The 12,440-nt window shown below is 28.3% G+C and overlaps 4 protein-coding genes and 1 pseudogene across 12 annotated transcripts in view; 4 read left to right on the top strand and 1 right to left on the bottom strand.

Annotated features, from left to right (window-relative positions):
* Positions 1–9,344, bottom strand: part of LOC122572550 (protein bfr2-like) — a 41,223-nt gene extending 31,879 nt beyond the window's left edge. For 4 of the 8 annotated variants that reach the window (XM_043737618.1, XM_043737616.1, XM_043737619.1 and 1 more), the window contains exon 1: positions 3,173–3,293. The gene's annotated coding sequence lies outside the window, so the exon portion shown is untranslated. Of the gene's footprint in view, positions 1–1,428; positions 3,392–8,160; positions 8,259–8,354; positions 8,640–8,745 lie in introns of those variants that run through there. The other 4 variants (XR_006318491.1, XR_006318488.1, XR_006318489.1 and 1 more) reach the window with 4 other exon arrangements.
* Positions 1–10,505, top strand: part of LOC122572559 — a 12,312-nt gene extending 1,807 nt beyond the window's left edge. For both annotated transcript variants that reach the window (XM_043737638.1, XM_043737637.1), the window contains exon 4: positions 10,451–10,505. The gene's annotated coding sequence lies outside the window, so the exon portion shown is untranslated. The remainder of the gene's footprint in view (positions 1–10,450) is intronic.
* LOC122572560 (leukocyte elastase inhibitor-like) lies at positions 52–598 on the top strand. The gene is made up of 2 exons (XM_043737639.1): positions 52–226; positions 301–598. The coding sequence occupies exons 1-2, from the start codon at positions 106–108 to the stop codon at positions 462–464; spliced, it is 285 nt and encodes a 94-aa protein (XP_043593574.1). The 5' UTR covers positions 52–105; the 3' UTR covers positions 465–598.
* On the top strand, positions 3,175–7,602 carry LOC122572556 (pancreatic triacylglycerol lipase-like). The gene is made up of 8 exons (XM_043737630.1): positions 3,175–3,315; positions 3,664–3,767; positions 4,159–4,201; positions 4,397–4,545; positions 4,628–4,870; positions 5,004–5,204; positions 6,820–6,955; positions 7,349–7,602. Exons 2-8 carry the CDS (start codon positions 3,710–3,712, stop codon positions 7,422–7,424), a joined length of 906 nt encoding a protein of 301 aa, XP_043593565.1. The 5' UTR covers positions 3,175–3,315; positions 3,664–3,709; the 3' UTR covers positions 7,425–7,602.
* On the top strand, positions 9,449–11,844 carry LOC122572552 (annotated as a pseudogene).
* The last annotated feature ends 596 nt before the right edge of the window (positions 11,845–12,440 follow it).

Raw genomic sequence — 12,440 nt, forward strand, 5'->3', positions numbered from 1 at the left:
ATCATTAAAAAGTTTATATTATATATATTAGCTTTATTTATTAACTTTATTAACTTTATTTATTAACTTAATTTTATTTATTAATTTTAGCTTGGATTAAGTACAATGTTCAAACATAGTGCAAATTTCAGTCGTATTTCCAATAAGCCACTTATAGTTGATAAAATTTTGCATAAAGCAATTATAGAAGTTAATGAAGCAGGTACTGAAGCCGCGGCTGCAACAGGTGAGCTTAACTTTGAAAAAATCTAAATACATTTTACATACATTTTTAATAAAATGTAATTTATTTTCTGTTAGTTGTTCAGATGAGACTTCGACGTATGGCACATTTCAAGGAACCAGAACAATTTATAGTCGATCGGCCTTTCATGTTTATAATTGAATATAAACCGAAAAATATACCTCTTTTTATCGGAAATATACGGGATATACAAATTACTCCCCAAAAAGATGAATTATAAATTCTTTCTACATCAATGAAGAGTGTAACACTGGATTGAAGCAAATATTTCTGTTTATACATACATATATAATATAATACATTTATGCTACATAAATGTAAAAATTGTACAAAAGAAACGTGATTCAAAAGTTATTTTTCTTGAGTTAAAATTTTGTTCTATTTTATATAAAATATATTATAATTTTGTTAATTAAAGCAATCTTTGTAGTATATTTTTTAATAAAATTGCATGACGAATATAAATATTTACAAGTAAATTATATTCCCTTAATGGAAGTTTTTAACATTGCATTGAAAATATACTTTAATCCTATTTATCAATTCATCTCTTTCATCAAATATTTTTGAACTTGATGTTCTTTAAATGTTTTTTAATTGTGACACAGTATAATTTTTTATCTGTTAAGAAGAAAATGAACATATTATGCATTGTATTTAAGTATTACTTAAACTGTACCTACTCCCTTTACACGAATTCTTGAATTTTATATTTTTCTGACAAGTCACTTGGTTCTACTACTTCTTTACCTTTTTGTCCTCCTTGTTCGCTCTTTCAGTACTTCAGTACTTACAATACTTCCATCGTCTATTTATGCAATGAATACTTTATCATATTTGTCTACTAAAGTTAAACTTGTAGTTTACTATTTGAAAACAATTTCAGATTATATTCGATACTTAATTTTTTTATGATTTGATATGACATTTTTTTCCATTATCATATAGTGTATAATCTGAAAAATATTCGCTAATGTTTTGTACATTTTTTAGTATAATTAAAATTAAATGTCAAATCTTTTTCAAATCTATTTTTTCCCCATTTTTATTTAGGTATTAAAATACTTTAAAAGATAAGCCTCTAAATGGTATTTTATACAATTAAAATCTATTGTCTTTGCATTTAATACCGTAGTATATAGATTTAAAATTGAATGTTGTTTTATTCTAACAGCACATGTTATCATTAAACTTTTTGCATCACATTTATTGAGCAACACACTGAATAATAATTTGTTATCTACAATGAAAGATATGTAATAATTTTATTACATATTTACATATGTTCAGTTTTTTAAATGTCAGATTAAAGTTACCTTTATGATCATTTTTGTCTGGTATGGTATTTCAAAATAATATAAAAGATGATAAGAAATATATTTTATATAAATTAAATAAATGCCTATATCTCATTTTGCATACAAAGATTTCACTTCTACTGATGTAAAATATATTTTTTTATTACTAAATGTTTTATACTTTTCAATGATGCATGTATAACAAATAATAACGTTTGTTCACTTTCTTCGTTCTCTACGTTTTCCTATAACATCAACAGGAGAACACTAAAAATTATCAAATCGTATAGAACAGCAACAAGTTATTATAATACGTATTGTATTATCATTTTCATTCATTATAATATAATACTTATGTAAACTCAAAGGAATATTGTTTCCTCCGCTTGTATTTTCAAATCTGATATTGTGCTGAAAACAAAGTGGTTTTTTGAGTTTATTACAATTTTATCAAATTTTAAATGAACTGAAAGAATGAAACTACTATAATAACAAAAGTGAAAAAACCTTATTTCTTATATGAACAGATTAGTAAGAGATCTCCAAGGCAGCTCTTTGACATATTTCTAGATGGCTTTATACTTGTTTCGCTTTACCTTTCAAAGATATTTTTCTGTAATCATATCTTAATTCTAAATCTTTATAGAATAAACCACGATTTCAATCTTCACACAACTAACAACAAATAATTGAAGACCTATGTCACTATAACTTGTTGCTGATACTGTTGTTCTATGCTTTTCATTGTTGTCTATTGTTGGTGGATTATCTTGACATATGGAAAGAATTAATTTTCTCAATGACATAGTACTGTGGATAACAAATAATACTTGTGCTGCATGTTACAATACATCATATAATGAATAAGCACTAGAGGAAGCAATATCCCTGCAGTTACTTCCATTTTCTCTAATATTTAATATCCCTAATGATAACTTTTCTCAGCATTCAATATATAATATTCACTCTCTGCAACAAAAATTGCTTTGAAATTACTTTAACATTCTGCCTGACTTATAATAATACATGTAATATATATTATATATATATTATGTATACTACATCATATATCATATATATTATTATATATATATATAATAATATTGATTATCTATTTTTATTATTTTCCCAAATGTTCTATTAAAAGAAAGCTTAATTTCTGGACATTTAATACATATATATTTTTTGTTTCGAAGTGTATGTCCCATTTTTCAATCACAAACAGAGTTAAACCTATCCAATCTTACTTATTTCATACCAATTTTTACTTGAGAACCTCTTCGCATAGCTAATTTAAGGAAGACATAACAAAATAAATTAATGTTTAAATCGTAATTTGAATAAATTAATCATAATATAATATCAACTACATTATATAACATCTTTAAAATTAATATATGTAAATTTAAAAAAAATAGATGTATAGAAAGAACTCGACCTCTCCTATATCGATGATTTTTTAATATGTGGTAGGAGGACATGATTGCGAACAACTTTTTCTTATACATGTAATCCGTGATCTTCGCAGATATTCGCAGAGAACCGTCGGTAACATTGAAATGAATTATACTTATAGCTGTGTGTCTGTAACACTGATATATAATTACGAAAGTTAAGAATGATTCATTACCGCGCTGTTTCCCTTGTTAAGTGATATTAGTATTTTCTGTCATATTGCAAATCAGGTAGTTTTTCAATTGCTCTCTACGCGTACAGTTCCGTCTACTTTCCTTTCTCGATTACTGTTCGCTTCGTGTACCGTTCTATTCAAAGGTGATTGCAATTTCTCTCAGTATTTCTGCTATTTTTCCATTTTGATTATGAATGACAATATTTAATCATCGAACATCTGAAAATTAAGAAAATATATTTAAAAGCCAGATTACAATATTACTTAGTCTTATTAGAAATTTTAGAAATATATTTTTTTCAAAATTCTTAAGAAGTAACAATAATAAAATAGTAGCAATAATACAAAAAAAAGAATGCACTCCTCTGCATTAAGGGTTCTCTTAGCACTCAAAATATCAATAATATACAAGATAAAAAATTATACAGTTGATCGTATATTTATATAACTTATGAACAAAATAATTACAACTTTTTAAAATTAATTTTCAGCTTTATAAGCGACCAAAAGGTAGTAAACATTGAGGATTCGTTTTCCATGATGGTGAACCTTTTTTTATATATTTTCTTCGTTTTACTCAACCTTTTGCAAGCAGGCGAGTATCCTAGCTTTAGTTGTAGGCAAAGACTTTAATTGTAAACGGCGGCAACATTAAAAGCTAAAAATGAGATGAATTTTCGTTGCATTAGTAAACATTCCATAACTGATTTTAGTGAATCTAATACAACTACAATAGCATTACTAATAGCTGTTGATGTTTAGTCAAATTTTGCTATTCGATGTTTTATCTTAACATAAAGAATGTTAATTCTTTAAAAATATTATTTCCAGTCGATAAAATATTTTTCATGTTATTATTATTGAGAGTACATACGTAAATGTTTTTAAATATACTTTTTGATGTTAAGAACAACTATAGAGTAGGCTACAAATTTATCATTAATAGAAACATACAATAATACATATTTTTCATTGTTTGTTCATAGATGCTACTAAAAATGCTACAATTTTCTTGCGTTTATTCGAAAGGTAATCATATATACGCAAAATCAATGTAATTCCTATTTGTGTATTTCATAACTATAACTTATTGTTTAAAAATATGCTCATTTTATTTACTGTAATCTACATACATATTTTAATGTAATTTCGCTAGTTTGTTTATTTTTCTAGGTTATTCATTATATATCATTCATGTAATCAAAAAATTGCTTTTTTTTTCAGAGATGGCTCTCATTTTGATGCACACGTATTAAATATAAATGAATTGGAAAGAATGGCAGATCATTTGCGAAATGATAAAAGCATAGCAATCTACATTCATGGCTATCTAGATAATGTAACTACTGAAGATGTGCAACTTGTAACACGTGGTATGTTACGATTCGAAATTTCACGCGACCGTAGAAGATAACTTTCAATAGAAAGTTAATCTTCGTTCACAAATTATTGCAGCGTATTTGGAGGCCACGGATGACAACGTTCTTGCGATCGATTATCGAGAAATCGCTATGGTCAATTACGTAATCGGTGCTTCATTGCTCAAGGTAGTCGGCAAACATTTTGGCGAAACTTTAAACTTTTTTGTGAGTTCCGGTGTGAATCCGAAAAAAATACATCTAATTGGACATTCAATGGGCGCGCAGGTAGCTGCATTCACTGGACGTAATACGAACTTCAGACTTCCCAGGATAACAGGTGCCATTTAGAAATCTTCTATTTCATTCAATATTTTATGAGATTAACTTTTGAGATTTTTCTTTGAGATTATTCTTTGAGATTAACTTTTGAGGTTAAGGAAATAATACCAAAAAATTCTGTTTGTTTGCAGGATTGGATCCCGCTGGACCCTTATTCTACATTTTCAATAGCCGATTGACTCGTAACGATGCTGACTTCGTAGATGTTATCCATACCGACGCGGGCTTTTACGGAATAGCTTTGTATAGTGGCCATGTGGATTTCTATCCGAACGGTGGCCACAGACCGCAACCTGGTTGTATGCTATTCGGTCCACTCTTATCCGTAACAGGTTTGGATTCCTTTATTTTGAAATTTTCTATTTTTAAGATGGTAATTTTGGAAAACAAGTATAGAATGAGATTACACGCATATGTCTTGAAGCAATGTCCTGAAGTTTAGTTACTAGATTCTACGTGTTGATCTACTACGATTATTTACTTTGTAATCATGATTAAAAAAAAAAAAGATTAGATCTACAAAAATAAAAAGACTTCAGTTCAAAGACATTTGGAAATTAAAGAATATCAATTTGGAAGTTTTTATTTATCGAATCTAAATTCAAAATAATATAAGTTAAGAAAAGAGATTATGACTAGAAATGTATACTACGGGCATTAAATGATTATATAGATGTATTTAATATCGTAAAAATTGTAAATATTTTTTAATGTTGTACATTCGAAGCATCAAATGATTAATATTCGAGGAATATATTTTTATATAAAATTTCTGGTTCACTTTTCTGTGTGATAATAGCCACACATATGGTATAATAGATCCGTTAATAATGTTAAAAATGCAGTATTATTGCAGCTATTCTCGAAAATGCCAAGAATGTTGTACAAAATATATCTTGGTTAATTGAGAATATTGTCGGCTGTTTGTCCGATAATAACAAATAGAAAACAATATTGCATGGTCAGATAAAACCGCAGTGATAAGCTTGGAACGAGAGTTGTTACAACAGACGTCGTTTCGTACGGTCGCATGTGTATAACGCACTCGACCGTTGCGTGGAAATGTAATATTCATTTCGTACGGACGTAAAAAATATAGCCAGTGACAGATCTACGAGTCTTAGAGCGGAGAGCGAAAGTTTAAAATCTGTTTGTAATTTATATTACAGTATCTCTATGTCATACTATAGCTTACATAATTAAATTTACATTAATTATGTATGAGTTTTTTAGAATGTGGTAATATTGATATTTTCATATTTTATTACTCTTGGGGGGCCGATCTCCTCCCCCTTAATCCATCACTGGGTATATCGCACAAATGTTGATTCTTGTTGCGTCATAAAACTCAATAAAAAAATTTTATTTAATGTGAATTGACTTTGAAGTGCATTAAAAACAATAAAATGAAATAAAAATAATTTTAATTGTCGAAATTTGCAACAAAGAAGCTTTTTTTGCACTGACAATAATTTGCAATAAATAAAATCGACAATTTTTTCTAACGACCCCACCGGGGAAATATTATCTACAAAATGCAAAATATATAAAGAGACGTACATAAAGAGAGAACCTTTGCGTTAACAACAGCTTACAATAAGGAAATCAAAAACTGTTTGTGTACGAAATCGTCAGGAGAATATTCCGTACAATGTACAAACAAAATGCATGTGCGCGTGACGCGTGTCTTATAAACGTTCGTCTGGCTTATTGTACTTAAAGGCATATTTATAATACAAAATGTGCGTTCAGCGCAAATATGTCGAAGAGAAAGGTTCGAACACAACACAAAATGCAGGTTGCAACATAGCGTCAACATTGGCGCACACCGCTCATGTGTGTATTTCTAAATATGTATTTTTAAAACGCACGTTAAGGCAACGAACATCGTTCCAACGCTCGTGCGACCCCAACCTAAAAGATAATGTTCACTTTTGTCTGTTACAGATCTCTGCAGTCATCACAGGTCGTGGAGATTTTATGCAGAATCAGTTAAAGACCGTAACGCTTTCATTGGTAAATGTGAAGTCAACTGCAGCAGCAGCGATCTTGTTCCAATGGGTATTGCTACACCAAGTAATACGTCAGTATTATTTTTTAAAATTTATGACAGCGTTTAATTTATTCAGGACTAACAGTAATTCAACGTTTCAACTTTGTTGTGAAATTGTAAAATTTTCAGAGCCTCAAATTTTCATTTATTTTGATGTATAAACTATGAAATATCCAAATTTCCAGGATTTTGAACTTTCCTTAAACAAATTTACTACGCAATAATGTTACATTTATATATCCTTCGCAATGGCTCAATAAACGCTATTTTTTTTATAAATTATTCACGATTCGTCAATAAAAAAATTTCTATCTTGTTCCTTAGAAAAACATTTTGGAAAAGAAAACAAAGTCTCTTTAGCTGTTCCTTCTTTCGTTTGTATTGTTTTTTCTATTTTGTAATTAATCGTTTTTGTTCTTTTAGGACAGGTAAATATTTTCTGACAACAAACGCGGAGAGTCCTTTTGGTCAAGGTAAAAGGAGTATTTCTCTTCATTAGATCTTTAGTTAAAAATCTATAATATACACTTTATATCTGTCAAAAAACCAGAATATTTCTTACCCCTTCCGCTATAATTATATTATAAAGATATTAGTAATAGAATTATGCAATTTATATAATTTATGTACTTGTATATTTTTAAGAGATTTTTCAGTAAACCTTTAATTAGATTTAATCAACTGTTTAATCATTTGTAAATCTGTCCGGCGTTCCTAAAACGGCGTTCCCTTTAACGAGAAGTGGCTTGGAGGAACTTTAAAAGAAAGTTCTACGATCTGTGTACTATCTAGATAAGATGCGCATCTGTCCTTATTGAACATATTACTGCCCTCTGCGTCTAGTACTGTTCATATAATCTGTTCTTGTCTCAATATCTTGCGTTCTTTGTCTACGGATAAACCATATAGTGCCATCTATCCTCCCACGCTCCAAGTCGCTGTTTCTTTCGCTTTCAATAGATGTCAGCACATGGTTTTTCGTACAACTTTGCATTCTTTATCTACAGACAAACCATGTAGTGCCATCTATCCTCCCACGCTCCAAGTCGCTGTTCCTTCCGCTTTCAATAGATGTCAGCACATGGTTTGTCGCACAACCTCGCGTTCTTCGTTTCCGGACAAACCATATAGTGCCATCTATCCTCCCACGCTCCAAGTCGCTGTTCCTTCCGCTTTCAATAGATGTCAGCACATGGTTTGTCGCACAACCTCGCGTTCTTCGTTTCCGGACAAACCTTGCAATGCCATCTATCCTCGCATGCTGCAAGTCACTGTTTCTTCCGAATTCAATAGATGTCAGAACATGGTTTTTCGTACACTTTGCATTCTTTATCTACAGACAAACCATGTAGTACAATCTATCCTCACACCCTTCAAATCGCTGTGTGAATTTTCTTTCAAATAGTACAAAATTGGCAGTCGTACGTACCTTGTTATTGAATATAAGCTTTTGAATACAACTTCTTGTTAATATTTAAATTCCTTTTTGCTATTGAGCAAGTAGAGACAATGCTAAATTATTGATTCAGTGCTCGTGAGTCTTACAGAGACGATCACCTTCCGCAACTCTTAAACAATGAAGCAGTGAAGACAACCGCACGACGATCCAGCATACGACATAAATCTTTGATGTTATCAAGTCATGCTACGCGCCTATTACTAGGCAACTCTTTACCCATCCAAAGTTTTTACCCCGCCACACTCATTTAAATATCTATACATATACATACATATACATACATACATATAACTTTCAAAAGAAATATTATTTATGTTTTTAATAAATCTTAAAAAGTAAAGAATGCATATAAAACTCTTACTCGTTACACATGTATTTATGTTTATTAGAATTGAATATTTTCTTCCTCTCCCATCTATACTGATATTTTGATCACTGCTTTAATTAATTTACTTTTAAAATGTTAGTTCTTATATAGTTCTTAAAAGCTTTAGTTTTTAAATGTTAGTAACTTAATTACCCAAGTTTGGCATTTATATTATTAAATTTTTTATATTTACATCCATGGATGCTATAAATGATTTTACAAATTCAGATTTTGGACAAACTCAGCAATGTTTCCTATTCATAAATCCATTTTCTATCGAATAAATCTTTTTCTATGTGTTTTGAATCACAATTTTGCACGAGTTGAAAATTTTGATTGATTTTATTCAACTATTAATCTGAGCCAACTGTCACGTTTTATATGAGATCAATTGTATTACACGAAGCGTGGCCTTAAAAATTATTATTTACGCGTAATATATGAATTCACTTTGTTGAAAGAAACAACATTTTTTCTTCTGATATCTTTATGACTCATCGAAAGCAATTATTTCTATTGGTGGTGCTCAAATTATATAGCTTCCTAAGCATTACCTTAAATATACTTGCATTTAAATAATATCTGAAAACATTTACAGTATGTTCTTTTATATTATGTACATAATAAGTCATAAAAGTAATTTTGCATAAAAAGTATGTATATTCGCGTTCTGATACATCAATCTTTTATATAATATTTTTGAGAACAAATTGATTACCACTTCGTTCGCTAACGTAGATTTAGTGTTTACAGAAATTTGCAGTCGCCATACCGTAAAGCTGACGTGAACAACTTGTTCCTTTAAAAAATTTGTTTTAAAATCAAGTAAAATCGCGCGCTGTTCTCTTCCATAGCATAACAAACAGCTGTTTTATTTTTTGACAGGTAGTTACACCATATCTTTTTTTACACTTGACGCTGATTAGACTTAACCCCTTTTAATAGTCATTTTGTTTCTGGTATTTCTACGTATCAGAAATAAAAACATCTTTATTCGCTTTATGTGTTTGAATGTTTTGTTTTTGAAGCGTTAATTCCAGTATTATGCAGTGGAAACTGCAGGAAAAAGAAAATAATCGGAACAATATTAAACATGTTGACATTATCACTGAATCTTTATAATAACAATTATTATTTTTAAATAATATTAATCTCTTTACAGTATTAATATTGTACAAAAATAATATCATTCTTTATAATATATTCAGGTGATCATTTATTACATGTTACAAAATATTATATTTGTGTATATGTAATTATTGATCTATTCAAAATATTTTAAAATTTTAATAAAAATCATTTTTACCTTTTAGTATTAAATACTTACATCATAATTACAATGGCACAATCACCTGCAGATAGTAAAGATAATATAAATGAAGATTTGTCTACATCTTGTAATGATTTCACAAGAGATTTTTATAAGGTGAGTAAGGATTTTATATCAAACATATTTTGTTAATATTATAATTATTGAATTTATTTTAGGAATTATCTTCCACCAGTGTAGAAAATATGATTAATTCACCATTAAGTATACATATGATATTGTCTCATCTTTCTCATGGCGCAGAATCTACAACCTTGAATGAATTGACTAAGAGTCTTTGTCACTATAATAAAGATTTGATACAAGAAGGGTATAAATCTTTAATAATCCAGTTAAATGTAAGATGATCATAATTATTTAAAAAAAAGNTAATTACAAATACAATTAATGTCTTGTATATTTATAAGGACTTGGGAAATATTAAATTGTACATTGCAAACTCAATATACGTTCAAGATGGATTTGAATTACTGGAGGAATTTTTAACAATAGGAAAGGAATTTTATCAATCTGAGATTTCAAAAATAAATTTTAGAAGTAATGTTGATGCAGCTGAAAAAATTAATAGTTGGGTTAAAGAGAAAACGAATAATAAAATATCCGACCTTGTATCTTCAGGTAAATGATATTTACTATTATTAATTATAATAATAAAATAATTACACATAATAATCAGTATATTTTGCGTAGATGATTTTGATGAGGATACAAAATTAGTACTAATAAACGCAATCTATTTTAATGGTAGTTGGTTTAAAACATTTGATACAAAGAATACAAAGGATAAAATATTTCATGTGACAAAAACTCAAACAAGACTTATACCAACAATGTTCAATAAGTCTCAATACAGTAGTGGTAACATACCGACACTGAAAGCAAAATTTATTGAACTTCCATATATGGTAGGTTTATATATATGAACTTGATATATCAAATTCTAAAAGAAATATTTTGCAGAATACAGACATAGTAATGATAATAATATTACCAAATGAAATAGATGGGCTTTCAAATTTGCAAAGTAATTTTTCATGGGAAATACTTGCAAATGCACCTCGATCATACAGCGAAATTGAATTATATCTTCCAAAATTCAAAATTGAATCTACAGTAGACTTGAAAAATATATTAAGTAAGGTATGAATAACAAATTTTATATGTTACATCATTAAAAAGTTTATATTATATATATTAGCTTTATTTATTAACTTTATTAACTTTATTTATTAACTTAATTTTATTTATTAATTTTAGCTTGGATTAAGTACAATGTTCAAACATAGTGCAAATTTCAGTCGTATTTCCAATAAGCCACTTATAGTTGATAAAATTTTGCATAAAGCAATTATAGAAGTTAATGAAGNTAGGTACTGAAGCGACTGCAACAGGTGAGCTTAATTTTGAAAAAATCTAAATATATTTTACATACATTTTTAATAAAATGTAACTTATTTTCTGCTAGTTGTTTGTATGGCAGTTCCATGTATGGGATATTTAAACAAACCAAAACAATTTATAGTCGATCGGCCTTTCATGTTTATAATTGAATACAAACCGAAAAACATACCTCTTTTTATCGGAAATATACGGGATATACAAATTACTCCCCAAAAAGATGAATTATAAATTCTTTCTACATCAATAAAGAGTGTAACACTGGATTGAAGCAAATATTTCTGTTTATACATACATATGTAATATAATACATTTATGCTACATAAATGTAAAAATTGTACAAAAGAAACGTGATTCAAAAGTTATTTTTCTTGAGTTAAAATTTTGCTCTATTTTATATAAAATATATTATAATTTTGTTAATTAAAGCAATCTTTGTAGTATATTTTTTAATAAAATTGCATGACAAATATAAATATTTACAAGTAAATTATATTCCCTTAATGGAAGTTTTTAACATTGCATTGAAAATATACTTTAATCCTATTTATCAATTCATCTCTTTCATCAAATATTTTTGAACTTGATGTTCTTTAAATGTTTTTTAATTGTGACACAGTATAATTTTTTATCTGTTAAGAAGAAAATGAACATATTATGCATTATATTTAAGCATTATTTAAACTGTACCTACTCCCTTTACACGAATTCTTGAATTTTATATTTTTCTGACAAGTCGCTTGGTTCTATTGCTTCTTTACCTTTTTGTCCTCTTTGTTCGCTCTTCCAGTACTTCAGTACTTACAATACTTCCATCGTCTATTTATGCAATGAATACTTTATCATATTTGTCTACTAAAGTTGAACTTGTAGTTTACTATTTGAAAACAATTTCAGATTATATTCGATACTTAATTTTTTTATGATTTGATATGGCATTTTTTTCCATTATCATATAATG

This window comes from Bombus pyrosoma, linkage group LG11 (genome assembly GCF_014825855.1).
Source record: "Bombus pyrosoma isolate SC7728 linkage group LG11, ASM1482585v1, whole genome shotgun sequence".
NCBI lineage: Eukaryota > Metazoa > Arthropoda > Insecta > Hymenoptera > Apidae > Bombus > Bombus pyrosoma.

Coding starts and splice junctions, on each gene's coding strand:
- LOC122572560 (XM_043737639.1), top strand. CDS start 106: ATGTTCAAACATAGTGCAAATTTCAGTCGTATTTCCAATAAGCCACTT. Junction 227..300: donor TGAAGCCGCGGCTGCAACAG/GTGAGCTTAACT, acceptor ATTTTCTGTTAG/TTGTTCAGATGAGACTTCGA.
- LOC122572556 (XM_043737630.1), top strand. CDS start 3,710: ATGATGGTGAACCTTTTTTTATATATTTTCTTCGTTTTACTCAACCTT. Junction 3,768..4,158: donor ACTCAACCTTTTGCAAGCAG/GCGAGTATCCTA, acceptor GTTTGTTCATAG/ATGCTACTAAAAATGCTACA. Junction 5,205..6,819: donor TCCACTCTTATCCGTAACAG/GTTTGGATTCCT, acceptor TGTCTGTTACAG/ATCTCTGCAGTCATCACAGG.